Genomic DNA, 24,674 nt, shown 5'->3' with positions numbered 1-24,674 from the left:
TGCAACTTTTGAATTTTTTTTTTAAATAACACAAACATTACTCTTAGGAGGTAAACTGGTAGAACTGCACTGTAAGCATCGGTGGTCTAGTGGTAGAATACTCGCCTGCCACGCGGGTGACCCGGGTACGATTCCCGGTCGATGCAACTTTTGAGTATTTTTTTTTAAATCACACAAACATTACTCTGAGGAGGTAGACTGGTAGAACTGCACTGTAAGCATCGGTGGTCTAGTGGTAGAATACTCGCCTGCCACGCGGGTGACCCGGGTACGATTCCCGGTCGATGCAACTTTTGAGTATTTTTTTTTTAATCACACAAACATTACTGTGAGGAGGTAGACTGGTAGATCTGCACTATAAGCATCGGTGGTCTAGTGGTAGAATACTCGCCTGCCACGCGGGTGACCCGAGTTCGATTCCCGGACAATGCAACTTTTGAATTTTTTTTTTTAAATAACACAAACATTACTCTTAGGAGGTAAACTGGTAGCACTGCACTGAAATCATCGGTGGTCTAGTGGTAGAATACTCGCCTGCCACGCGGGTGACCCGGGTTCGATTCTTGGTCGATGCAACTTTTGAGTATTTCTTTTTTAATCACACAAACATTACTCTGAGGAAGTTGAGTCGTAGCAGTGCACTGTAAACATCGGTGGTCTAGTGGTAGAATACTCGCCTGCCACGCCGGTGACCCGGGTTCGATTCCCGGTCGATGCAACTTTTGAGTATTTTTTTTTTAATCACACAAACATTACTGTGAGGAGGTAGACTGGTAGAACTGCACTATAAGCATCGGTGGTCTAGTGGTAGAATACTCGCCTGCCACGCGGGTGACCCGAGTTCGATTCCCGGTCAATGCAACTTTTGAATTTTTTTTTTAAATAACACAAACATTACTCTCAGGAGGTAAACTGGTAGAACTGCACTGTAAGCATCGGTGGTCTAGTGGTAGAATACTCGCCTGCCACGCGGGTGACCCTGGTTCGATTCCCGGTCGATGCAACTTTTGAGTATTTTTTTTTTAATCACACAAACATTACTGTGAGGAGGTAGACTGGTAGATCTGCACAAGAAGCATCGGTGGTCTAGTGGTAGAATACTCGCCTGCCACGCGGGTGACCCGAGTTCGATTCCCGGTCAATGCAACTTTTGAATTTTTTTTTTTAAATAACACAAACATTACTCTTAGGAGGTAAACTGGTAGAACTGCACTGTAAGCATCGGTGGTCTAGTGGTAGAATACTCGCCTGCCACGCGGGTGACCCGGGTACGATTCCCGGTCGATGCAACTTTTGAGTATTTTTTTTTAAATCACACAAACATTACTCTGAGGAGGTAGACTGGTAGAACTGCACTGTAAGCATCGGTGGTCTAGTGGTAGAATACTCGCCTGCCACGCGGGTGACCCTGGTTCGATTCCCGGTCGATGCAACTTTTGAGTATTTTTTTTTTTAATCACACAAACATTACTGTGAGGAGGTAGACTGGTAGAACTGCACAATAGGCATCGGTGGTCTAGTGGTAGAATACTCGCCTGCCACGCGGGTGACCCGGGTTCGATTCCCGGTCGATGCAACTTTTGAGTATTTTTTTTTTAATCACACAAACATTACTCTGAGGAGGTAGACTGGTAGGACTGCACTGTAAGCATCGGTGGTCTAGTGGTAGAATACTCGCCTGCCACGCGGGTGACCCGGGTTCGATTCCCGGTCGATGCAACTTTTGAGTATTTTTTTTTTAATCACACAAACATTACTCTGAGGAGGTAGACTGGTAGGACTGCACTGTAAGCATCGGTGGTCTAGTGGTAGAATACTCGCCTGCCACGCGGGTGACCCGGGTTCGATTCCCGGTCGATGCAACTTTTGAGTATTTTTTTTAAAATCACACAAACATTACTCTGAGGAAGTTGAGTCGTAGCACTGCACTGTAAGCATCGGTGGTCTAGTGGTAGAATACTCGCCTGCCACGCGGGTGACCCGGGTTCGATTCCCCGTCGATGCAACTTTTGAGTATTTTTTTAAAATCACACAAACATTACTCTGAGGAAGTTGAGTCGTAGCACTGCACTGTAAGCATCGGTGGTCTAGTGGTAGAATACTCGCCTGCCACGCGGGTGACCCGGGTTCGATTCCCGGTCGATGCAACTTTTGAGTATTTTTTTTTTAATCACACAAACATTACTGTGAGGAGGTAGACTGGTAGAACTGCACAATAGGCATCGGTGGTCTAGTGGTAGAATACTCGCCTGCCACGCGGGTGACCCGGGTTCGATTCCCGGTCGATGCAACTTTTGAGTATTTTTTTTTTAATCACACAAACATTACTCTGAGGAGGTAGACTGGTAGAACTGCACTGTAAGCATCGGTGGTCTAGTGGTAGAATACTCGCCTGCCACGCGGGTGACCCGGGTTCGATTCCCGGTCGATGCAACTTTGAGTATTTTTTTTTTAATCACACAAACATTAATCTGAGGAAGTTGAGTCGTAGCAGTGCACTGTAAGCATCGGTGGTCTAGTGGTAGAATACTCGCCTGCCACGCGGGTGACCCGGGTTCGATTCCCCGTCGATGCAACTTTTGAGTATTTTTTTTTTAATCACACAAACATTACTGTGAGGTGGTAGACTGGTAGAACTGCACTATAAGCATCGGTGGTCTAGTGGTAGAATACTCGCCTGCCACGCGGGTGACCCGGGTTCGATTCCCGGTCGATACAACTTTTGAGTATTTTTTTTTAATCACACAAACATTACTGTGAGGAGGTAGACTGGTAGAACTGCACTATAAGCATCGGTGGTCTAGTGGTAGAATACTCGCCTGCCACGCGGGTGACCCGGGTTCGATTCCCGGTCGATGCAACTTTTGAGTATTTTTTTTTTAATCACACAAACATTACTGTGAGTTGGTAGACTGGTAGAACTGCACTATAAGCATCGGTGGTCTAGTGGTAGAATACTCGCCTGCCACGCGGGTGACCCGGGTTCGATTCCCGGTCGATACAACTTTTGAGTATTTTTTTTTAATCACACAAACATTACTGTGAGGAGGTAGACTGGTAGAACTGCACTATAAGCATCGGTGGTCTAGTGGTAGAATACTCGCCTGCCACGCGGGTGACCCGGGTTCGATTCCCGGTCGATGCAACTTTTGAGTATATAATTTTTTTTTAAATCACACATACATTACTCTGAGGTGGTAGACTGGTAGAACTGCACTGTAAGCATCGGGTTCGATTCCCGGTCGATGCAACTTTTGAGTATTTTTTTTTAAATCACACAAACATTACTGTGAGGAGGTAGACTGGTAGAACTGCACAATAGGCATCGGTGGTCTAGTGGTAGAATACTCGCCTGCCACGCGGGTGACCCGGGTTCGATTCCCGGTCGATGCAACTTTTGAGTATTTTTTTAAATCACACAAACATTACTCTGAGGAGGTATACTGGTAGAACTGCATTGTAAGCATCGGTGGTCTAGTGGTAGAATACTCGCCTGCCACGCGGGTGACCCGGGTTCGATTCCCGGTCGATGCAACTTTTGAGTATTTTTTTTTTAATCACACAAACATTACTGTGAGGAGGTAGACTGGTAGAACTGCACTATAAGCATCGGTGGTCTAGTGGTAGAATACTCGCCTGCCACGCGGGTGACCCGGGTTCGATTCCCGGTCGATGCAACTTTTGAGTATTTTTTTAAATCACACATACATTACTCTGAGGTGGTAGACTGGTAGAACTGCACTGTAAGCATCGGGTTCGATTCCCGGTCGATGCAACTTTTGAGTATTTTTTTTTAAATCACACAAACATTACTGTGAGGAGGTAGACTGGTAGAACTGCACAATAGGCATCGGTGGTCTAGTGGTAGAATACTCGCCTGCCACGCGGGTGACCCGGGTTCGATTCCCGGTCGATGCAACTTTTGAGTATTTTTTTAAATCACACAAACATTACTCTGAGGAGGTATACTGGTAGAACTGCATTGTAAGCATCGGTGGTCTAGTGGTAGAATACTCGCCTGCCACGCGGGTGACCCGGTTTCGATTCCCGGTCGATGCAACTTTTGAGTATTTTTTTTTTAATCACACAAACATTACTGTGAGGAGGTAGACTGGTAGAACTGCACTATAAGCATCGGTGGTCTAGTGGTAGAATACTCGCCTGCCACGCGGGTGACCCGGGTTCGATTCCCGGTCGATGCAACTTTTGAGTATTTTTTTTAATCACACATACATTACTCTGAGGTGGTAGACTGGTAGAACTGCACTGTAAGCATCGGGTTCGATTCCCGGTCGATGCAACTTTTGAGTATTTTTTTTTAAATCACAAAAACATTACTGTGAGGAGGTAGACTGGTAGAACTCCACAATAGGCATCGGTGGTCTAGTGGTAGAATACTCGCCTGCCACGCGGGTGACCCGGGTTCGATTCCCGGTCGATGCAACTTTTGAGTATTTTTTTTTTAATCACACAAACATTACTCTGAGGAGGTAGACTGGTAGAACTGCACTGTAAGCATCGGTGGTCTAGTGGTAGAATACTCGCCTGCCACGCGGGTGACCCGGGTTCGATTCCCGGTCGATGCAACTTTTGAGTATTTTTTTAAATCACACAAACATTACTCTGAGGAGGTAGACTAGTAGAACTACACTGTAAGCATCGGTGGTCTAGTGGTAGAATACTCGCCTGCCACGCGGGTGACCCGGGTTCGATTCCCGGTCGATGCAACTTTTGAGTATTTTTTTTAAAATCACACAAACATTACTCTGAGGAAGTTGAGTCGTAGCACTGCACTGTAAGCATTGGTGGTCTAGTGGTAGAATACTCGCCTGCCACGCGGGTGACCCGGGTTCGATTCCCCGTCGATGCAACTTTTGAGTATTTTTTTAAAATCACACAAACATTACTCTGAGGAAGTTGAGTCGTAGCACTGCACTGTAAGCATCGGTGGTCTAGTGGTAGAATACTCGCCTGCCACGCGGGTGACCCGGGTTCGATTCCCGGTCGATGCAACTTTTGAGTATTTTTTTTTTAATCACACAAACATTACTGTGAGGAGGTAGACTGGTAGAACTGCACAATAGGCATCGGTGGTCTAGTGGTAGAATACTCGCCTGCCACGCGGGTGACCCGGGTTCGATTCCCCGTCGATGCAACTTTTGAGTATTTTTTTAAAATCACACAAACATTACTCTGAGGAAGTTGAGTCGTAGTACTGCACTGTAAGCATCGGTGGTCTAGTGGTAGAATACTCGCCTGCCACGCGGGTGACCCGGGTTCGATTCCCCGTCGATGCAACTTTTGAGTATTTTTTTTTTAATCACACAAACATTAATCTGAGGAAGTTGAGTCGTAGCAGTGCACTGTAAGCATCGGTGGTCTAGTGGTAGAATACTCGCCTGCCACGCGGGTGACCCGGGTTCGATTCCCCGTCGATGCAACTTTTGAGTATTTTTTTTTTAATCACACAAACATTAATCTGAGGAAGTTGAGTCGTAGCAGTGCACTGTAAGCATCGGTGGTCTAGTGGTAGAATACTCGCCTGCCACGCGGGTGACCCGGGTTCGATTCCCCGTCGATGCAACTTTTGAGTATTTTTTTTTTAATCACACAAACATTACTCTGAGGAGGTAGACTGGTAGAACTGCACTGTAAGCATCGGTGGTCTAGTGGTAGAATACTCGCCTGCCACGCGGGTGACCCGGGTTCGATTCCCGGTCGATGCAACTTTGAGTATTTTTTTTTTAATCACACAAACATTAATCTGAGGAAGTTGAGTCGTAGCAGTGCACTGTAAGCATCGGTGGTCTAGTGGTAGAATACTCGCCTGCCACGCGGGTGACCCGGGTTCGATTCCCGGTCGATACAACTTTTGAGTATTTTTTTTTAATCACACAAACATTACTGTGAGGAGGTAGACTGGTAGAACTGCACTATAAGCATCGGTGGTCTAGTGGTAGAATACTCGCCTGCCACGCGGGTGACCCGGGTTCGATTCCCGGTCGATGCAACTTTTGAGTATTTTTTTTTTAATCACACAAACATTACTGTGAGTTGGTAGACTGGTAGAACTGCACTATAAGCATCGGTGGTCTAGTGGTAGAATACTCGCCTGCCACGCGGGTGACCCGGGTTCGATTCCCGGTCGATACAACTTTTGAGTATTTTTTTTTAATCACACAAACATTACTGTGAGGAGGTAGACTGGTAGAACTGCACTATAAGCATCGGTGGTCTAGTGGTAGAATACTCGCCTGCCACGCGGGTGACCCGGGTTCGATTCCCGGTCGATGCAACTTTTGAGTATATAATTTTTTTTTAAATCACACATACATTACTCTGAGGTGGTAGACTGGTAGAACTGCACTGTAAGCATCGGGTTCGATTCCCGGTCGATGCAACTTTTGAGTATTTTTTTTTAAATCACACAAACATTACTGTGAGGAGGTAGACTGGTAGAACTGCACAATAGGCATCGGTGGTCTAGTGGTAGAATACTCGCCTGCCACGCGGGTGACCCGGGTTCGATTCCCGGTCGATGCAACTTTTGAGTATTTTTTTAAATCACACAAACATTACTCTGAGGAGGTATACTGGTAGAACTGCATTGTAAGCATCGGTGGTCTAGTGGTAGAATACTCGCCTGCCACGCGGGTGACCCGGGTTCGATTCCCGGTCGATGCAACTTTTGAGTATTTTTTTTTTAATCACACAAACATTACTGTGAGGAGGTAGACTGGTAGAACTGCACTATAAGCATCGGTGGTCTAGTGGTAGAATACTCGCCTGCCACGCGGGTGACCCGGGTTCGATTCCCGGTCGATGCAACTTTTGAGTATTTTTTTTAATCACACATACATTACTCTGAGGTGGTAGACTGGTAGAACTGCACTGTAAGCATCGGGTTCGATTCCCGGTCGATGCAACTTTTGAGTATTTTTTTTTAAATCACACAAACATTACTGTGAGGAGGTAGACTGGTAGAACTGCACTGTAAGCATCGGTGGTCTAGTGGTAGAATACTCGCCTGCCACGCGGGTGACCCGGGTTCGATTCCCGGTCGATGCAACTTTTGAGTATTTTTTTTTTAATCACACAAACATTACTCTGAGGAGGTAGACTGGTAGAACTGCACTGTAAGCATCGGTGGTCTAGTGGTAGAATACTCGCCTGCCACGCGGGTGACCCGGGTTCGATTCCCGGTCGATGCAACTTTTGAGTATATAATTTTTTTTTTAAATCACACATACATTACTCTGAGGTGGTAGACTGGTAGAACTGCACTGTAAGCATCGGTGGTCTAGTGGTAGAATACTCGCCTGCCACGCGGGTGACCCGGGTTCGATTTCCGGTCGATGCAACTTTTGAGTATTTTTTTTTAAATCACACAAACATTACTCTGAGGAAGTTGAGTGGTAGAACTGCACTGTAAGCATCGGTGGTCTAGTGGTAGAATACTCGACTGCCACGCGGGTGACCCGGGTTTGATTCCTGGTCGATGCACTTTTGAGCATTTTTTTTAAACACACAAATATTACTCTGAGGAGGTTGACTACTCGCCTGCCACGCCGGTGAGCCGGGTTCGATTCCCGGGCGATGCATCTTTTGAGTCGTCTAACTTAAAGAAAGTTATGAAAATTATTTTTTTAACTTTCCAACGGACTTTAGGTGTCAATCTTGACAGACTAATCATTTTTGCACGTTTAATTATCGTGACGAATATCAATCAAAATTTAAAAAAAAAAAACGAAATCTTGAGGGTTTTTTTTTTAAAAAAAGTTTTGTTTCAAACCAAATACTACACAATTCGTTCTAGGTCTAACAATAGCTGTGCATTATTAAACGTTGCAAACTCTGAAAATTGACAGGCAAATATAAATATATCCCCCCCCCCCCCCCATCCAGAACTTCCCCTCTCGGACAAGTGACCCAGTTCTGTAGCTGACCAGAGCGAACCAACACAACACCAGGGCCTGCCAAGTGAGGGGTCGTGTCCCAGATGCATGAGATGTTCTCAGGCTCAGCCAGGCAAACACCGGCACATTTTTTTTTCTACCGTTCTCTTTCTTCAGGCCCTCTCACTTTAAAAAAATGTTTCACCTTTTGGTCTGTTGATGCTGGAGGTATGAAAAATCTGGCCATAACTCCTCATGTCTAAATTTAAGTTTTTATTAAACTGGTATTTCTTGATAAATTAACCTTATACATATTCAGTTTTACACATCCCTTTTAAAATAAGTTAGATCTATTACTTTATTGTGGTAATAAAAATATGATTAACCTTGGTCAAATAAAAAAAAAATAACATTTGTTAGAAACAAACAAAATTGGCAAATAAAAATTCGTGTTTGTTCTTTTAAAATATTTAGTTTTGCAGGAACAGTAATTAAGTTTGTAACTTCCGAATAGCCCACTTGGTTTATTTAAAATATTAAAGTAGAAATTCATACACGAATGTTGATGTGTTGTTAAATAAGCTAGGGTTTATCTTTGTAGGAGAACTTTAAGCAACTCAAGTTGTGAAGCAGACTTTTTCAGACAAAAGTTGTGAAGCATTCTTTTAAAGGCAAAAGTGGGGTCATCCATAAATGGCGTCACGCTTTTTTGACGATTTTTACTCCCCCCCCCCTCCGTCGCATGTCGTCACAAAAAGCCAGACCGCCCCCCCCCCTAAAATGACGTCACACCTCAGCCTACAACATCGATAAAAACATCTTAAAACATCGATATTTGTCCAAAATCTTGTCTGAACTCTGTCAACATAGAGTATTTTGATGAATTCCTATTGTAATTTATTAAAGCAGTTTTCTAAAGCGCGAAATAACGGCTAAAACTCGTTTTCTAATATTACTTTTTTATAATGCAAAAAAGTGACGTCACACTATCGGAACCCCCACCTCCCCCTCATCACACACCGACACAAAATTATGGACCCCCCTCCCCCCTACCAGTGTGACGTCATTTATGGACGACCCCCAGTTATGATCATACTTATTAAGACAAAAGTTATGATCATACTTATTAAGACAAAAGTTGTGAAGCAGTCATATTAAATAAGACAGATTTTGTAAAGCAGACTTTGAAGACATTAAGTCAAAAGTATGAAGCATTCCTTTAAAGGCAAAAGTTATTTATGATCATAGTAAAAGTAAAAAGTAAATTTAAAAAAAATATAAACGGAACACACGATTTAAGTTGATGGCTGAAATCCAAATGAAGTCCTTGTCTGTCTAGCTGTAAGACGTTTATCTACTTGAAAAATTCGTTTTGGATTTCCTCTCGGCTGTAATGTGTGCATCTGTTTGTGTGCTGGTGGCGCTACAAGGCAAGTTTAAACACGACATCTCGTGGCTTTTCTACCGACGACAACTTCTGCAAACATCTCCGGCGCGGGATCACCTCTGACCTGAAGACACTAACGCCTGCTGCTCACGATACTCCCAGACAGTGTTCGGTCTGATTTAACTCTATAGTAAACTAAAGTCAATAAATAGAACATTAGAGCTTTTAAAAAGCTGTCACAGCGTGTAGACAAGGAACACTTTTGTGTTGTGGGTTTATTGATGAGCCAACAAAAAATTCAAATATTAATTTTAAAGTTAAATGAACACATTGTTAGAGACAGTTGGCTAGTTTTTGTTACAGAAAATACTATAGAAATATTGTTTTCGAATTTTAAAAATTTGGTATGGTGAAATAAAATCAAAATCTTTGCTAAATTTACTGATATTTCAATATACTAAATTTTTTAAATTTGAAAGAAAATAAAAATTTATGGGGTGTTTTCTGTTACAAAAACTAGCCAGCTGACTCTATTAGAAAGATCAATGGTTATATGATCAATTTATTTGACAGTTTTATTTATTTTGACAGTTATTTGACCGCCTCAAAAGATTGGGTTTTTTTTTTAAGTTGGCCGCCGTTGCAATTGTAACTATATAAAAAGTCCCTGATGCATGCAAATATAATTCCCTTAAGTACCCCAACGTAGATACACTGAAATAAATAAAGAGGACTTATTAATTAAAAGGTGGTTTTTTTTTCTTTCTTTTTTCCCAAAGCCCTTTTAACCATTGCACCCACCCCCAAGGGAAAAGTGCCCGAGACCCTAATAGCGAACTGTAACAATGGCAAGACTACGTGTTGTCGCTTGTCCAAAACATTACCGTCAGCACAGGCCTTAAACAGCAAATGTGTGTGTGAGAGAACTTGGCTATTAGGGCTCAGTCACCGATGTTTAGAAACGTTTCTCCCACAGCATAGCATAAAGCCTCAACAACTGTGTGTCCGAGTGTTAACTTTTTCTCCCAAGTCCTCTGGCTAAATACTCTAGCGGCGTGTGCGTGGTACTGTGTTCGGCATCGTCTGCCAACTGGAGTTCAAACCTGGACCTTCAGTTCTTTAGCACCAGTTCAACTTGAGCGACATTTCTCATGAAGGCTTTTATCAAAACCACTTAACGCTGTAGCAGGAGTACCACGATGAAATATAGATAGAAGTATTGTCCAATCTGGCAATCCTGTGCTGACGTTGGCCAGTTGTAAGGAATGTGTTGTTGCCAGCGGTCTTGACGGAAAGGCCAAACATGGGGATTAGGAGATATTTTATTTGCATAATATTTGTTGTACAGTACCCGGCTAATGCCTCAGGTTAGTGTTCATCTTTTCAGTATGAGGACTATAGCGGTAGATGTTATGTTTACATTTAGTCATATGATAAATAGTTATAATTTATTACTAATAATTTATTACACTTTTCTTTGACCCCCCACCCCAATAATCCCTCCATTACATAGCACTTCACCCGAACACCATTCCCTCGTGTGTGACGTCATTTACCAAGCCCCCCCCCCCATTTGACTAATGACCACAACAGTTGTTTACTATTTACAAACTGGCAACAACAACCGATACTCCTATTTCAGAAATAAATAACAATGTGCCAGATTTTGTTACTCATGGTCTCCACCTAAACAAATGTTATGTACACTGTACAAGTGTATGTATGTTGGTATTTTCATAGGTAGGCCTATAGAAACTTTTTTTTTTTAAATGCTCTTAAAAATGGCTTTTTGAACGACATAAAATGTTAAGATCAAACGGCGACATTTTTAAAAACCCTTTTTTTTTTTACAACTAATTCTGTTAGTCATGGGAGTGGGGCACAAACGGCTGACTAGAATTACCAAAAGCTAATTGTTAATTGTTTATATTGGAAAAATATTAAGTAACTCAATTTGAACCTCTCGTTAGAATATCGGCACAAAACACTTTCAAAGGAGAATTAAATACAGAAATCACGAACTGTGGTTTCAAAAAGTGTGATTACAAAAACTTGATTGTGTGTTTTTGTGTGTGTAGTACAGAATCGAATTATTTGTTGATATTGCTATTTTAGGGGACTACACCAAAGTTGAAAATAAAAATAAATGTTTTTCGCCTTTGCCACGTTGACCCGAGAATAAAACTAAACAAAAAGACAAGCTGACATTCAATTACAGTTTCAACAGTAGAAAACGTCAAACCCCCCCCCCCCCCCCGCATACACACAAATGACATGCAAATCTGATAGTACAGGCTTAGTGGTCATCTTAGATAAATAGTGGCACTTTAAAGTTTATTTTTTAAAAGAAAAGGATACTGTTACACAATTTCAAGTCATATTTTAAATACCCTATCCACACCACATCCTCTTTGTGCCCTATCCACCCTACATCCTCCGAGGGTCTACCCTTTCCACCCCACATCCTCTGAGCGTATGCCCTATCCACCCCACATCCTCTGAGGGTCTACCCTATCCACCCCACATCCTCTGAGGGTGTACCCTATCCACCCACACTTTCTTCCTAGATCTAGCATTTCCTTCTCCATTGGTGTTTGGTTCACAGATTAACCTGGTGTGGAGGGTAAGATGTACAGGGTCCCTAAAGACAAAAGCCATAGTTTCATTCTATTGATGCATTTGATTCAAATTTCGCCTATTATTTTGTCCATCTCCCAGATAATGAAGGCGAACCGTTCTACGACGCGGGAGGGAACTACTACGACTTCCACCCCAGCAGCGAGAACCTAGAGCGACTCAACATCGACGGTTCCATGCGCGCGCTGGGGGAGGATAGCATCGGTCAGATGAGACCCATCGACCTCCACGTCTCGGAGAGTCCACTCTCCATCCCCCCTCACCACTACTACGATGACAACATCCGGCGGGACGATGTCCCGGATGTGAAATACCTAGACGAGAACGAGGCTACAAAGGATGGCGTCCTTCACGACAACGAATTTTACAAGCGCGATAACCTGGATTCTTTATCAGACAGAGAAAAGTCCACGGGAGCTAACCGGTTGTACCACACGAGGTACAGCAACAACGGGACGGGGTCTCCGCACAACTTCACTCACCACAGCACACACGGCTACAACGGTACAACACACGACTTGGGTCAGGTCAACAGCAGCTCGTGTGACGCTGTGACTCATTCGGGATGTGATGTCATTCACTACGAGCGATGTGACGCCAAGCTGAGAGTCTGTCGATGCTTGAACGGATATCTGAGAGAACACGGCATTGTGGGATTAGGGGGGTGTAAAGGTAAACACTTTTTTTTCGGGGGATTAGGGGGGGGGGGGTAAAGGTGAGTACTATTTTAGGGGGATTAGGGGAGGTGTAAAGGTGAATACGTTTTTAGGGGGATAAGGGGGATGTAAAAGAGAATACTTTTGGGGATTAGCGGGGGGGGGGGGGGATGTAAAGGTGAATACTTTTTAGGGGTTGGTGTAAAGATGAATACTTTTTAGGGGGAAGGGGGGAGGGGGGTATAAAAAGGGATACAAAGCTTTGATTTATTTTCTGATTTTTTCCCACGTTTTCTTTAACTTGCTTTCGTCTCTGTCTTTCCAATCAAATCTTGCGATCGAAATTTCTGGCACTTCCCAGTTAGCTAGCGCGCTGAAATTTTCAGTGAAGCTTTGTTTTGGATGACAATAGAATATTCAATTGTTATTATTACTAAATTGATCCATGGAAACATTTTATTGAGCATTTTAGACCGCTATATAATCTATATAGGCCTATATAATTCTCCTCTGCGAGCCGTTAGAAAACAAGCTGCAAGCGCCTCCTTACAGTCCCCTCTCTTTCTCTCTATCACTATCACTACCACCCTACCCCACCCCACGTGGTCTGCTGAGCTGTGGTCACGTTAATGTTTACAAACCGTACAGCCAGGTTTAGTGACGGCTATTAGGGGCAGATAATTACGTTTGAACCGACTTTAAACTTACAGGAAGTAACTAAGAGGAGGCTGCTTTCACGGGGGGGGGGGGGGGGTGTAGGGTCGGGGTTAGGGGAAAGGAGGGGGGGGTTAGTGTTTTAAAGCAAATATTTTCAGTGGCAGCATTGGTACTGTCGAATTCGCAAATTATGGATTACTGAAAGTAGAAAATAAATCAACTAAATAGCGGCGTATGATACGCCGCGGGTCGGCTCGTTGTAGTAAATACGTGGGGAAAAAGGGACATAACTCAGTAACTGTAATTTGTGTACAAACAACCGTAACAACTGGTGGCCAGTATGGGGGAGACGATATGGTCGAGTGGTTGGGCACACGATTGCTATCCCACTCGACACGGGTTCAAATCTATGTGTTCTAGTCAGTAACGTATTCACACAACGTGTTTTTTACGAGTTGTCTTTTTACGAGTTGTCTTTTTACGAGTTGTCTTCGTTTACCCAAAAAAAGTGAAAAGATAAAATAGATAGAAAGATTTTAATGCAAACAAACAGACAAAGACTAAAAAGTAGAAAATAATAATCATTAAAAAAGTTTTAAAAAAACCCACGTTTTCTGATTGAACTAAAAAGTAGAAAAGAAATGCTATACATCACAATAATGCAAGCGATCACTCTACTATAAGCGATCAAAAACGTGGGGCGCCGTGATTTTCTTACAGTTTCTAATACTGTTGACTCTCTACAAGCTCCCTAATAAAAGTCAATAGTATTATCTAATCAATAGTAATATAACTTTTACTTCGGCGCCCCACGTTTTTCATCGCTTATAGTAGAGTGATCGCTTGCATTATTGTGATGTATAGCATTTATTTTCTACTTTTTAGTTCAATCAGAAAACGTGGGTTTTTTTTTAAACTTTTAAAATGATTATTATTCTCCTTTGTCAATGCTACCATTTTACCATTTCATAGCCTTCCTATTGAGACGTAAAATTCAGGTTTTGATGGAGAAAAAAAAATGCACAATGAAAATTCCAACTGGGGGCCCCTTTAAAAATTTCTCGGCCTCTTGGATAGTCCGCCCCGATACAACCCATCCTTTTCATGGCTAATGGCTTTTACTTTGTGTATAAATTTTGGATAGCTCTGTTACTGTTTGGGTTAACGCTCTCGCGGGCACCTGGCAGTGACCCCAGTAATGACTGCATGCAAGGGGAGGGGAGGGGGCAAAATTTCTAGAGTTTATGGTTTTAATGCCCTTTAAAAAATTATATTATGTTACGTATCCTCCAATAAAAACAGCTGTGTCAATTATATATATATATTTTTTAAATTGTCACATCCGAGCATACCTTCTGCTCTCTCTGCCTCCCATCACCTTTCTAAATGTGACACTTGGACGGTGACATGTAAAAGTTGTCATTCCGAGTTTTTTTAAAAACTTGTTGACAGTCTCAGTCAGGTCAGTGTGACATTTTGTCGGTCGATTTACTCGTGTGCTGGACAAGGATGAAAGTTGCATGTCAAGATAATAGCTGGTATAACCAAGATCATCACAATTGGTATAACATAGATCATCACAGCTGGTATAACCAAGATCATCACAGCTGGTATAGCCAAGATCATCACAATTGGTATAACCAAGATCATCACACCTGGTATAACCAAGATCATCACAGCTGGTATAGCCAAGATCACAGCTGGTATAACCAAGATCATCACAGCTGGTATAGCCAAGATCATCACAATTGGTATAGCCAAGATCATCACAATTGGTATATCCAAGATCATCAAAATTTGTATAACCAGGATCACAGCTAATATAACCAAGATCACAGCTAATATAACCAAGATCACACCTAATATAACCAAGATCACAAGTGGTATAACCAAGATCATCACACCTAATATAACCAAGATCACACCTGATATAACCAAGATCACAGCTAATATAACCAAGATCACACCTAATATAACCAAGATCACAAGTGGTATAACCAAGATCATCACACCTAATATAACCAAGATCACACCTGATATAACCAAGATCACACCTGATATAACCAAGATCACACCTGATATAACCAAGATCACACCTGATATAACCAAGATCACAGCTGATATAACCAAGATCACACCTGATATAACCAAGATCATCACATCTGGTATAACCAAGATCTTCACACCTGATATAACCAAGATCACACCTGATATAACCAAGATCACACCTGATATAACCAAGATCACACCTGATATAACCAAGATCACACCTGATATAACCAAGATCACACCTGATATAACCAAGATCACACCCTGATATAACCAAGATCATCACATCTGGTATAACCAAGATCTTCACACCTGATATAACCAAGATAACACGTGATATAACCAAGATCTTCACACCTGATATAACCAAGATAACACGTGATATAACCAAGATAACACGTGATATAACCAAGATCACATCTGATATAACCAAGATCACAGCTTGTATAACCAAGATCACAGCTGGTATAGCCAAGAGCGGGAGCTATATAAAAACTGAACTGGTCCATAGACAGAGGATTAGTTCCTGGTCTTCTCCCAGCCAACCATCCTAAGTGATGTGTGGGGTTTAGATCCATCTGATCCCTGAATTAGGAACGTTGTAGAGTGAGGTCCCCCATGATCCCTAAATTAAGGAACGTTGTAGAGTGAGGTCCCCCATGATCCCTGAATTAGGAACGTTGTAGAGTGAGGTCCCCCATGATCCCTGAATTAAGGAACGTTGTAGAGTGAGGTCCCCCATGATCCCTAAATTAAGGAACGTTGTAGAGTGAGGTTCCCCATGATCCCTGAATTAAGGAACGTTGTAGAGTGAGGTCCCCCATGATCCCTGAATTAAGGAACGTTGTAGAGTGAGGTCCCCCATGATCCCTGAATTAAGGAACGTTGTAGAGTGAGGTCCCCCATGATCCCTGAATTAAGGAACGTTGTAGAGTGAGGTCCCCCATGATCCCTGAATTAAGGAACGTTGTAGAGTGAGGTCCCCCATGATCCCTGAATTAAGGAACGTTGTAGAGTGAGGTCCCCCGTGATCCCTGAATTAAGGAACGTTGTAGAGTGAGGTCCCCCGTGATCCCGGAATTAAGGAACGTTGTAGAGTGAGGTCCCCCATGATCCCTGAATTAAGGAACGTTGTAGAGTGAGGTCCCAAATGATCCATGAATTAAGGAACGATGTAGAGTGAGGTCCCCCATGATCCCTGAATTAAGGAACGTTGTAGAGTGAGGTCCCCCATGATCCCTGAATTAAGGAACGTTGTAGAGTGAGGTCCCCCATGATCCCTGAATTAAGGAACGTTGTAGAGTGAGGTCCCCCATGATCCCTGAATTAAGGAACGTTGTAGAGTGAGGTCCCCCATGATCCCTGAATTAAGGAACGTTGTAGAGTGAGGTCCCCCATGATCCCTGAATTAAGGAACGTTGTAGAGTGAGGTCCCCCATGAGCCTTTAAGGAAGGTTGGAGGGTGATGCATACATAAATTAACAGACAGTTGCCGGCATTACCCGTACTTTAAGTTTATCTGGCACTTCTGTACCTGTATGAGGCGCACAGGCAATGTCCACACACATTCCAAACACAGCCAAAATGTTTTTGTGTGTTTGTTTTAATGTGTCTGACTTAGCCCAAATCACACATTGTTGTAACAAATATCTCTACAAAACTAAATTTCCCACTGGTAATTTAACAACTCCGGATTCTATTCACAGCTGCCAGTTTTTACCATGGCCACCTGACAGTTCGAGCTTCGGGGGTCGAACAGAGCTACACCCCACAGCAGCTTCAGCCAATCAAACACAAGCTCATGACGCTGGTAAGGTCACGTGTCTTAGAAAACCAGAACGTTAATTCGACTTACATGTTTTGTTTAATTTAACAGTTTATTCAATTAAAAAACCCGTATATCTAGATAAACAGTGTCTAAATAGGCTACCGTTAAAGACGAACCTCCGTTTGTCTTTAAATTATTTGATAAAGCTAACGCCTCATTAAACTAGAGTCAAATGGTTATTTCAAAAATGCCTAAATTTTTACTTATACGGTCTGATGTATAATTTTAAAATGTAATTTTCAGTTAAAGTTGTTGAACTCGGGCGTTTTGCTCAGGGTGAAAGAGGGGGGGGGGGGGGGTGACTTGAAGCCTTTAAACATCCAGTACAATGGGGGATGGGCGATTAGTCGAACAATGTTTAAAGTATATACTTTCCATTTACATTCAAAGTTTTCATTTTATCAGGGGGGGGGGGGGAGGGGGGGGGGGAGGGTTAAGTCCTTAGAGATGCCAGAATAAAACACCGCCTAGCACTAGCTCGCGATTTCCTGTGTTGGTACGTCTCCCATTTTTGGAAACCACTGTTTTATTTTTGGAAACCAGTGTTTTACTTTTGGAAACCACTGTTTTACTTTTGGAAACCACTGTTTTACTTTTGGAAACCAGTGTTTTACTTTTGGAAACCACTGTTTTACTTTTGGAAACCACTGTTTTACTTTTGGAAACCACTGTTTTACTTTTGGAAACCAGTGTTTTACTTTTGGAAACCACTGTTTTACTTTTGGAAACCACTGTTTTACTTTTGGAAACCACTGTTTTACTTTTGGAAACCACTGTTTTACTTTTGGAAACCACTGTTTTACTTTTGGAAACAAGTGTTTTACTTTTGGAAACCACTGTTTTACTTTTGGAAACCACTGTTTTACTTTTAGAAATAAGTGTTTTACTAGTAATAGCCAGCAGCTTCCTCACAATTATTTACAACACGCCCACAAACCTTTAAAACACGCCCACAGCTCTTTACAACCAGATTTTCTTCCAGGCATCTCTATCGCCCCCCCCCCCCTCGAACGAAATGGAATTTGTATAGAAAACATATACTTTTAATAGAGTTCCCCCCCCCCCCCCCCGTAAATTTTAGTCTGGAAGAAACACAGCCCACATCCCTTTACAACACGCCCACAGCCCTTTACAATATGCCCACAATACTTTACACCGACAACTCTTTACACCACACCCACAACAGTTTACGTCCAATTCTCCTATCAGATCCAGCTGACTTTCAAGAAACAGGACATTCAAGGGGTGCTGGGCCTTGACATCGACTCCATAGAAAAACAAGACCAGCGCATGACGCTCTCCTTCGAGCTGGGGATGGACAAAGCCTTGACTTCCGGTATTGGTGAGATCCAACACGTCCTGAGCCAAGAGTTGTTGGTGACGTCAGACGGAGAACTTCTGCTGGATCCCACCGTAAGGGAGAACACTGGCAATGAAACTGAATTGTCAAGCTTATTCTCTCCCTTGGTTGGTACGTACGCTTTCGAATGTAATCTTTATCGTATTTGAACACAGAATTATTTATTTGTAAATTATTGTTTGTAAATGAATGTAAAGTAAGATGTCTCATGATATATATCCAACATATACTAACTAGTATTACTAGTAGTAACTACTATACATTTTTGTACCTAACAGTAAAGTAAATTGGTTATCATTTTATTGGTTTGTCAAGATGAGGGCTGATGAGGTAAATTGATCTTTACAAATTACGTGGTAAATGATTTGACGTTATTATTGAAATTGGCCGGTATTGCCATTGTTATGATTTAAAAGTTAAAATAACCATTTGATTATAACATGGATAGTGTCCAGTTTTTTAATTAAACCTAGATATGACCAATGCTAATGTTAGACTTTAAACTGACCACTTGACATATGCTTATGTTACAGAGGTAAATCCTTGCATCAACAGTGAGCACAATTATTGTGGCACACATGCCATTTGTAAATACACCAATGACGTCATGTCATGTCACTGTCAGAAAGGTTACGATGACCCAAGTCCAAACTTGTACAGACTACCTGGAGAAATGTGTATAGGTGAGTGCTTTAGGTAGTGGCATCGCTAGGCTGAGCGTCACCCAGTTCTTGTACAGACTACCTGGAGAAATGTGTATAGGTGAGTTCTTTAGGTAGTGGCATCGCTAGGCTCAGCGTCACTCAGTTCTTGTAGAGACTACCTGGAGAAATGTGTATAGGTGAGTGCTTTAGGTAGTGGCATCACTAGGCTGAGCGTCACCCAGTTCTTGTACAGACTACCTGGAGAAATGTGTATAGGTGAGTGCTTTAGGTAGTGGCATCACTAGGCTGAGCGTCACCCAGTTCTTGTACAGACTACCTGGAGAAATGTGTATAGGTGAGTGCTTTAGGTAGTGGCATCGCTAGGCTGAGCGTCACCCAGTTCTTGTACAGACTACCTGGAGAAATGTGTATAGGTGAGTTCTTTAGGTAGTGGCATCGCTAGGCTGAGCGTCACCCAGTTCTTGTACAGACTACCTGGAGAAATGTGTATAGGTGAGTTCTTTAGGTAGTGGCATCGCTAGGCTCAGCGTCACTCAGTTCTTGTAGAGACTACCTGGAGAAATGTGTATAGGTGAGTGCTTTAGGTAGTGGCATCACTAGGCTGAGCGTCATCCAGTTCTTGTACAGACTACCTGGAGAAATGTGTATAGGTGAGTGCTTTAGGTAGTGGCATCACTAGGCTGAGCGTCACCCAGTTCTTGTACAGACTACCTGGAGAAATGTGTATAGGTGAGTGCTTTAGGTAGTGGCATCGCTAGGCTGAGCGTCACCCAGTTCTTGTACAGACTACCTGGAGAAATGTGTATAGGTGAGTGCTTTAGGTAGTGGCATCACTAGGCTAGGCGTCACCCAGTGCGGCACCTCATGGGGGGGTGGGCGGGGGTACGGACCGCACCGGGTGACACCATTTAGGGGGGTGACACCAAGGCAAAAAAATAGTAAAATATATAGAGAAAAATTTGAGGGGGGGGGTGCAAATCGAAAGTTTGAGGGGGGGGGGAGGCAAATCGAAATTTGTTCCCGAGAAGAGTCGCTACGCCTCTGAGGGGGTGACACCATTAAGTGCCGCACCGGGTGATACCCGACCTCGCTACACCACTGGTTAAGGTAATCAAGGTGTAACAGGTGGAAGGTATTTGTTAATAGAGAACTTCAGTTAAAGAAAAATGCTGTAAGACATACAACACAAGACCGCTGTAATATGATAGACATCTTAAAGGCAGCTGTGGTATGACTGATAGCACAAGGCAGCTGTCATATGAAAGATAGCAAAAGACAACTGTCATATGAAAAATAGCATAGCACAAGACAGCTATATGTAGTATAAACAACAACACAAGATCTAACACGAAGGGTTGCTGAAGGGCCTTCCATAAATAACAAGGCACTATTTATGTATTTTGTTATACCCCACACCCCTATTGTCACATCATCACAACAGACAAACATTGCCCTTGAAGCAGGTTTTTAAAATAAATGCTGGGTGACATTTCTTGAACCTCATCACACATCATCACACATCATCACAAATGTTCCCTCTAAGCTGCACAGATGTCTGGTGGGCAGTTGTTTTGAACCTACTACATATATTCTTGTATAAAGCTGTTAGAACACTATGCACACAAAATAAACATTACTCGGTATCTTTAACACCTTACAGACAAACGATCTTCACACATCATCACCTAATTATTCACCTCTTTGCTCCTTGGACGACACCCCCCCCCATACATACTTTATATTTAGTGGTTTGATTATTCATAGAGACAAAAAAAAATTTACTTCCAGAAAAATGTTCTTGTCAGAACGGAGGTTTGTGTATTGATGACGACGTACTGGCTGGTACTAAACAATGCAGGTTTGTCTGAGACTTTTTTTTTAAAACATACCTTGTGTCTGTTTTTGTGCTTTTTGTTTTCAAATCATAAGGGCTTATCCTGTATGCAAAGGCAAAAAAAATGTAGATTTTCTGTTATTGACATTTTAACTAAATTAACATCCAACAATTTTTTTTTGTTCTGCTGCTCTAACTAATCCAACAATTTTCCACAGCTGCTTGAAGTGGTACTTTGGGTCTCAGTGTCAAATTGATGGGAAAGGTAATTTTGAACATGCTAGTGGATCTACACGATAGCAGCATACATTTGTTTAAATATGTACTGCATAAACTTGACCTTTAGATTTGTGAAAATGCCTGTGTAAAACTGCCATAATGTGTGACGTGTTGACCAACAATTGGGACTCTAAAGTTGCTGTTAGAATGATATAGACTAAAAATTTTAACAAGGTAAAGCTCCTAAAATATGAAGTGTGCAGACAAGCAGTTTTGTCTGTGAAACTGCTGACACATGTAGTCTGTAGACTAACATCAGACAGTTCTAATTGTTTTCTCTCTAGAGGTGGTGTAGTGTATTGTCTAGCAGTTTAAAACTATATCTACTCTAAAGATGGTGTAGTGTACAAACTAGCATTTAAGCATTCTACCTTCTAAAGGTGTTGTAGTGTGTAAGCTAGCAGTTTAAAATTCAACCTTCTGTTTGTTCTCTAAATAAAGTAAATATAATGTAGAGAATAGACTAGCAGTTAAAAATTCTATCTTCTATTTTTCTAGAGGTGTTGTAGTGTGTAAGCTAGCAGTATAAATTTCTACTTTCTATTTGTCTAGAGGTGCTGGTGATCTGTAGCAGCAGTGTTGGGAGTTTGATCTTCCTGGGCTCTCTGCTGTGTTGCTGTTGTTACTGCTGCAGTAAACACAAAAACAAGTAAGTGAAGCTTATGTCAGGCCTAGTAGAGGAGCTAAATAATAGTTTTATAATAGACAAGCTAGGCCTAGAAGAGGAGCTAATTAGTGGACATTTCAAGCCTAGTACTAGTAAGTAGAGGAACTAATTACTAATTAGTGGACATGTCAAGCCTAGTAGATGAGCTTATTAATTGGACTAGTTAGGCTTAGTGGATGTACTTTTTAATGGACAAATTTGGCCTTCTGAGCAGTAACATGGCTCAGGGCTTCTGCAACCATTTTATTGAACTTGATCTAGTAAGATATGGTTGTACCAGCATTGATCCCCTAGAAAGTAATAAAACAAAATGATGTTTTACATCTATTCTCTATGTTAATAAACCTCTTCTGTAAACCTTACGATTAAAGTAACCAATTAAAGTAACACCATAAATACTTTTCACACCAGCAATGTCAGATCAAGGATGCTACATTTTTCACCTGACATCAGCATCCTAAAGCTGCCGAGAGTGTGGATGGACACGACGACGAGTTTCCATGAGAATGATATTTCACCTGAAAACAATCGGAGAATGAGTATAGCATCTGAGAGCAACCCGTATTTTGACGGATATGTAGGACATTCACTTTTCTCTACATTTTTTACTTTAAGAAAATTATTCTTATTATAAACATTTATTTTCTTAAACGCAGCTACAAATAGAACCTTTTTTTTACTATCTTATGAGCTAAAGAGTTGTTATTTATGATTAAAATTGTTATTTTCAGATTCTAGAGGATATTCCACTGAGCACACTTCCCAGACATGTTGAGCCACACACACAATATTATCAGGTAAGTTTTGTCTTTGTCAGCTAAATATATGACACACAATATTATCAGGTAAGTTTTTTCTTTCTTTATATCAGGCATTATCATTGTGTTTTGTTGACTCTCTACATGAATGATGAACTTGCCCACCCCATGTTAATGAATGTCAATTTTGTAACTTAGCAGGCAACATTAGGACACCACCCAGCCACGATGTCAACACATTCCTTCTACAGATATTGACACAACCCAAAGACCATTTTAATATTCTACGGATATTGACAGCAGCCAGACACCATGTCAAGATTCTACAGATATTGACATGTTAACATTCTATGGAAATTGAAACCATATCAACATTCTTTAGATATTAACACCATGTCAAGATTCTACAGATATTGAGACCATGTCAACAGTGATTGACACCATGTCAAGATTCTACAAACATTAACACCATGTCAAGATTCCACAGTTATTGCACCATGTCAAGATTCTACAAACATTGACACCATGTCAAGATTCTACAGATATAGAGACAACAAGTCGCCTATTCACATTATTCCATCACTTGTACATTCTTGGCGCCTGTCCACCACAAACTTGTTGAATATTTGTATCATAGTCCTAAGTTATTAGAATGGACACCCATCAGCCCACATCACATGTTGAATACTTGTATCATAGTCTTAAGTTATTAGAATGGATGAGTTTACTCTGTTAGTGTGCTAACATCGTCTAGCTAATTATTCTACATGTTCAATCCAGCAGTATTAACTTTTCAGACGAATTCATTCTAAATACCCCCCCCCCCTCAAACTGGCAAAGTTAATTTATACTTTTGAAAATTGAGCTGCCTTACTCAATTATAGATTTTATTGTAATCATTCTTGTGGATCAATTGTGATGCTCCATTATAAATATGTACGCTAGTGTAAATATGCTGAATTTTGATGGATGTGAAATGTATTAAAATAAAAAAAAAATTTTTTGTTGCATGCTAATAATTTCAACTAGCATTTCAAAAAATGGACCTAGTTGGTGTAAGGATGTGTTGTATTAATACCTGAAGTAAAGATGTTTAGTACGAGTTGGGGAACTTATAGTTGGTGTAAAGGTGTATGATAATTGCTAGTTGGTGTAAAGACTTGTAGTACCAATAGCTGGTGTAAAAATGTTGGTATGGGACTAGAAATTCTAGTTGTAAAGATCTGAGACACATCTAGCTGGCGTAAAGATGTTTAAAACCACCAGTTCGTGTAAAGGGTGACTAGAAAGACACCCAATGGAAAACCGCATAAAAAAAGTGCTCAAGAGAATTATAGTTATCTTAAATCGAGCATATATAGACATTTGAGTGTGTATTAATGACTAACCTTTTCTTGTTAACTCTGATCTTAATATCCTAATATATAAATCCCCACGTTCGCACATCTCTCTCTCTCTCTCTCTCTGTCTGTCCGCAAAATATTTTCGCCGGACATCACGTCAGAATCGGCAGCGATATACGAAGAACTTTTTACGGACTTTTGTTGAAAATAATATGTTAGATGTTTTAAATGTATAACCACAATTTTAGTTAAAGAAGAAAAATAAAAATTAAAGGCGTATTCGAATGTAGAGAAACAGTATTATTTATGCAACCGGAAAAGCATTAATATATGTGAAAAAGAACGCATAAAACTGTGACGTCACTATTGCTTATACATTAACTAATGACGTCATCTGCCGTGTTTAGAATGAAAAGAAATGAACTATTTCATTCAAATTTGATTTAGATCTACGTACACTATGAAATGTATACAATCCATTTTTTCCGGCCTAAACTCATAAAATTTATTTTATTTATTTGGATTCTAGATCTAGATATTCTAGATTCATCTATTCAAATAATACATTTCTATACTAAAGTATTTCAGGCCTTAATTACTTTATTGAAATCTTTGTTTATCTATGCAATTTGCTAATCTCTATAATATATAAAGCAAAG

General features: G+C 41.4%; 1 protein-coding gene and 42 non-coding genes across 43 annotated transcripts; all 43 read left to right on the top strand.

Annotated features, from left to right (window-relative positions):
- Positions 1-75: 75 nt before the first annotated feature.
- On the top strand, positions 76-146 carry Trnag-gcc (transfer RNA glycine (anticodon GCC)). The gene has a single exon. It is a non-coding gene; the product is annotated as a tRNA-Gly (tRNA).
- A 72-nt stretch (positions 147-218) lies between these two features.
- Trnag-gcc (transfer RNA glycine (anticodon GCC)) lies at positions 219-289 on the top strand. The gene has a single exon. It is a non-coding gene; the product is annotated as a tRNA-Gly (tRNA).
- Positions 290-932: 643 nt separating this feature from the next.
- Positions 933-1,003, top strand: Trnag-gcc (transfer RNA glycine (anticodon GCC)). The gene has a single exon. It is a non-coding gene; the product is annotated as a tRNA-Gly (tRNA).
- A 215-nt stretch (positions 1,004-1,218) lies between these two features.
- Trnag-gcc (transfer RNA glycine (anticodon GCC)) lies at positions 1,219-1,289 on the top strand. Its single transcript has one exon. It is a non-coding gene; the product is annotated as a tRNA-Gly (tRNA).
- Positions 1,290-1,361: 72 nt separating this feature from the next.
- Trnag-gcc (transfer RNA glycine (anticodon GCC)) lies at positions 1,362-1,432 on the top strand. The gene has a single exon. It is a non-coding gene; the product is annotated as a tRNA-Gly (tRNA).
- A 73-nt stretch (positions 1,433-1,505) lies between these two features.
- Positions 1,506-1,576, top strand: Trnag-gcc (transfer RNA glycine (anticodon GCC)). Its single transcript has one exon. It is a non-coding gene; the product is annotated as a tRNA-Gly (tRNA).
- A 72-nt stretch (positions 1,577-1,648) lies between these two features.
- Trnag-gcc (transfer RNA glycine (anticodon GCC)) lies at positions 1,649-1,719 on the top strand. The gene has a single exon. It is a non-coding gene; the product is annotated as a tRNA-Gly (tRNA).
- A 72-nt stretch (positions 1,720-1,791) lies between these two features.
- On the top strand, positions 1,792-1,862 carry Trnag-gcc (transfer RNA glycine (anticodon GCC)). Its single transcript has one exon. It is a non-coding gene; the product is annotated as a tRNA-Gly (tRNA).
- A 72-nt stretch (positions 1,863-1,934) lies between these two features.
- Trnag-gcc (transfer RNA glycine (anticodon GCC)) lies at positions 1,935-2,005 on the top strand. Its single transcript has one exon. It is a non-coding gene; the product is annotated as a tRNA-Gly (tRNA).
- Positions 2,006-2,076: 71 nt separating this feature from the next.
- Trnag-gcc (transfer RNA glycine (anticodon GCC)) lies at positions 2,077-2,147 on the top strand. The gene has a single exon. It is a non-coding gene; the product is annotated as a tRNA-Gly (tRNA).
- Positions 2,148-2,219: 72 nt separating this feature from the next.
- Trnag-gcc (transfer RNA glycine (anticodon GCC)) lies at positions 2,220-2,290 on the top strand. The gene has a single exon. It is a non-coding gene; the product is annotated as a tRNA-Gly (tRNA).
- Positions 2,291-2,362: 72 nt separating this feature from the next.
- On the top strand, positions 2,363-2,433 carry Trnag-gcc (transfer RNA glycine (anticodon GCC)). The gene has a single exon. It is a non-coding gene; the product is annotated as a tRNA-Gly (tRNA).
- Positions 2,434-2,504: 71 nt separating this feature from the next.
- Positions 2,505-2,575, top strand: Trnag-gcc (transfer RNA glycine (anticodon GCC)). The gene has a single exon. It is a non-coding gene; the product is annotated as a tRNA-Gly (tRNA).
- A 72-nt stretch (positions 2,576-2,647) lies between these two features.
- Positions 2,648-2,718, top strand: Trnag-gcc (transfer RNA glycine (anticodon GCC)). Its single transcript has one exon. It is a non-coding gene; the product is annotated as a tRNA-Gly (tRNA).
- A 71-nt stretch (positions 2,719-2,789) lies between these two features.
- Positions 2,790-2,860, top strand: Trnag-gcc (transfer RNA glycine (anticodon GCC)). Its single transcript has one exon. It is a non-coding gene; the product is annotated as a tRNA-Gly (tRNA).
- A 72-nt stretch (positions 2,861-2,932) lies between these two features.
- Trnag-gcc (transfer RNA glycine (anticodon GCC)) lies at positions 2,933-3,003 on the top strand. Its single transcript has one exon. It is a non-coding gene; the product is annotated as a tRNA-Gly (tRNA).
- A 71-nt stretch (positions 3,004-3,074) lies between these two features.
- Positions 3,075-3,145, top strand: Trnag-gcc (transfer RNA glycine (anticodon GCC)). Its single transcript has one exon. It is a non-coding gene; the product is annotated as a tRNA-Gly (tRNA).
- Positions 3,146-3,322: 177 nt separating this feature from the next.
- Positions 3,323-3,393, top strand: Trnag-gcc (transfer RNA glycine (anticodon GCC)). The gene has a single exon. It is a non-coding gene; the product is annotated as a tRNA-Gly (tRNA).
- Positions 3,394-3,463: 70 nt separating this feature from the next.
- On the top strand, positions 3,464-3,534 carry Trnag-gcc (transfer RNA glycine (anticodon GCC)). The gene has a single exon. It is a non-coding gene; the product is annotated as a tRNA-Gly (tRNA).
- A 72-nt stretch (positions 3,535-3,606) lies between these two features.
- Positions 3,607-3,677, top strand: Trnag-gcc (transfer RNA glycine (anticodon GCC)). Its single transcript has one exon. It is a non-coding gene; the product is annotated as a tRNA-Gly (tRNA).
- Positions 3,678-3,847: 170 nt separating this feature from the next.
- Positions 3,848-3,918, top strand: Trnag-gcc (transfer RNA glycine (anticodon GCC)). Its single transcript has one exon. It is a non-coding gene; the product is annotated as a tRNA-Gly (tRNA).
- A 70-nt stretch (positions 3,919-3,988) lies between these two features.
- Trnag-gcc (transfer RNA glycine (anticodon GCC)) lies at positions 3,989-4,059 on the top strand. The gene has a single exon. It is a non-coding gene; the product is annotated as a tRNA-Gly (tRNA).
- Positions 4,060-4,131: 72 nt separating this feature from the next.
- On the top strand, positions 4,132-4,202 carry Trnag-gcc (transfer RNA glycine (anticodon GCC)). Its single transcript has one exon. It is a non-coding gene; the product is annotated as a tRNA-Gly (tRNA).
- A 170-nt stretch (positions 4,203-4,372) lies between these two features.
- Trnag-gcc (transfer RNA glycine (anticodon GCC)) lies at positions 4,373-4,443 on the top strand. Its single transcript has one exon. It is a non-coding gene; the product is annotated as a tRNA-Gly (tRNA).
- A 72-nt stretch (positions 4,444-4,515) lies between these two features.
- Positions 4,516-4,586, top strand: Trnag-gcc (transfer RNA glycine (anticodon GCC)). The gene has a single exon. It is a non-coding gene; the product is annotated as a tRNA-Gly (tRNA).
- A 70-nt stretch (positions 4,587-4,656) lies between these two features.
- Positions 4,657-4,727, top strand: Trnag-gcc (transfer RNA glycine (anticodon GCC)). Its single transcript has one exon. It is a non-coding gene; the product is annotated as a tRNA-Gly (tRNA).
- A 214-nt stretch (positions 4,728-4,941) lies between these two features.
- Trnag-gcc (transfer RNA glycine (anticodon GCC)) lies at positions 4,942-5,012 on the top strand. Its single transcript has one exon. It is a non-coding gene; the product is annotated as a tRNA-Gly (tRNA).
- Positions 5,013-5,084: 72 nt separating this feature from the next.
- Trnag-gcc (transfer RNA glycine (anticodon GCC)) lies at positions 5,085-5,155 on the top strand. The gene has a single exon. It is a non-coding gene; the product is annotated as a tRNA-Gly (tRNA).
- Positions 5,156-5,226: 71 nt separating this feature from the next.
- Trnag-gcc (transfer RNA glycine (anticodon GCC)) lies at positions 5,227-5,297 on the top strand. The gene has a single exon. It is a non-coding gene; the product is annotated as a tRNA-Gly (tRNA).
- A 72-nt stretch (positions 5,298-5,369) lies between these two features.
- Positions 5,370-5,440, top strand: Trnag-gcc (transfer RNA glycine (anticodon GCC)). The gene has a single exon. It is a non-coding gene; the product is annotated as a tRNA-Gly (tRNA).
- A 72-nt stretch (positions 5,441-5,512) lies between these two features.
- Positions 5,513-5,583, top strand: Trnag-gcc (transfer RNA glycine (anticodon GCC)). The gene has a single exon. It is a non-coding gene; the product is annotated as a tRNA-Gly (tRNA).
- Positions 5,584-5,655: 72 nt separating this feature from the next.
- Trnag-gcc (transfer RNA glycine (anticodon GCC)) lies at positions 5,656-5,726 on the top strand. Its single transcript has one exon. It is a non-coding gene; the product is annotated as a tRNA-Gly (tRNA).
- A 71-nt stretch (positions 5,727-5,797) lies between these two features.
- Trnag-gcc (transfer RNA glycine (anticodon GCC)) lies at positions 5,798-5,868 on the top strand. Its single transcript has one exon. It is a non-coding gene; the product is annotated as a tRNA-Gly (tRNA).
- Positions 5,869-5,939: 71 nt separating this feature from the next.
- Positions 5,940-6,010, top strand: Trnag-gcc (transfer RNA glycine (anticodon GCC)). The gene has a single exon. It is a non-coding gene; the product is annotated as a tRNA-Gly (tRNA).
- Positions 6,011-6,082: 72 nt separating this feature from the next.
- Trnag-gcc (transfer RNA glycine (anticodon GCC)) lies at positions 6,083-6,153 on the top strand. Its single transcript has one exon. It is a non-coding gene; the product is annotated as a tRNA-Gly (tRNA).
- Positions 6,154-6,224: 71 nt separating this feature from the next.
- Trnag-gcc (transfer RNA glycine (anticodon GCC)) lies at positions 6,225-6,295 on the top strand. The gene has a single exon. It is a non-coding gene; the product is annotated as a tRNA-Gly (tRNA).
- A 177-nt stretch (positions 6,296-6,472) lies between these two features.
- Positions 6,473-6,543, top strand: Trnag-gcc (transfer RNA glycine (anticodon GCC)). Its single transcript has one exon. It is a non-coding gene; the product is annotated as a tRNA-Gly (tRNA).
- A 70-nt stretch (positions 6,544-6,613) lies between these two features.
- Trnag-gcc (transfer RNA glycine (anticodon GCC)) lies at positions 6,614-6,684 on the top strand. Its single transcript has one exon. It is a non-coding gene; the product is annotated as a tRNA-Gly (tRNA).
- Positions 6,685-6,756: 72 nt separating this feature from the next.
- On the top strand, positions 6,757-6,827 carry Trnag-gcc (transfer RNA glycine (anticodon GCC)). The gene has a single exon. It is a non-coding gene; the product is annotated as a tRNA-Gly (tRNA).
- Positions 6,828-6,997: 170 nt separating this feature from the next.
- Positions 6,998-7,068, top strand: Trnag-gcc (transfer RNA glycine (anticodon GCC)). Its single transcript has one exon. It is a non-coding gene; the product is annotated as a tRNA-Gly (tRNA).
- A 72-nt stretch (positions 7,069-7,140) lies between these two features.
- Positions 7,141-7,211, top strand: Trnag-gcc (transfer RNA glycine (anticodon GCC)). The gene has a single exon. It is a non-coding gene; the product is annotated as a tRNA-Gly (tRNA).
- A 78-nt stretch (positions 7,212-7,289) lies between these two features.
- On the top strand, positions 7,290-7,360 carry Trnag-gcc (transfer RNA glycine (anticodon GCC)). Its single transcript has one exon. It is a non-coding gene; the product is annotated as a tRNA-Gly (tRNA).
- Positions 7,361-10,585: 3,225 nt separating this feature from the next.
- LOC131948423 (uncharacterized) lies at positions 10,586-23,620 on the top strand. The gene is made up of 11 exons (XM_059310032.1): positions 10,586-10,649; positions 12,001-12,591; positions 16,988-17,091; positions 18,319-18,580; positions 19,003-19,152; positions 20,923-20,992; positions 21,187-21,233; positions 21,800-21,896; positions 22,326-22,491; positions 22,646-22,711; positions 22,874-23,620. Exons 1-11 carry the CDS (start codon positions 10,586-10,588, stop codon positions 22,928-22,930), a joined length of 1,674 nt encoding a protein of 557 aa, XP_059166015.1. The 3' UTR covers positions 22,931-23,620.
- Positions 23,621-24,674: the final 1,054 nt, after the last annotated feature.

Source organism: Physella acuta, unplaced genomic scaffold (assembly GCF_028476545.2).
Source record: "Physella acuta isolate Inbredline_101_S28 unplaced genomic scaffold, ASM2847654v3 ptg000059l, whole genome shotgun sequence".
In the NCBI taxonomy this organism is placed as follows: Eukaryota; Metazoa; Mollusca; class Gastropoda; family Physidae; genus Physella; species Physella acuta.
The sequence above is the reverse complement of the archived record's forward strand: the minus strand, read 5'-3'. Positions and strand labels throughout refer to the sequence as shown.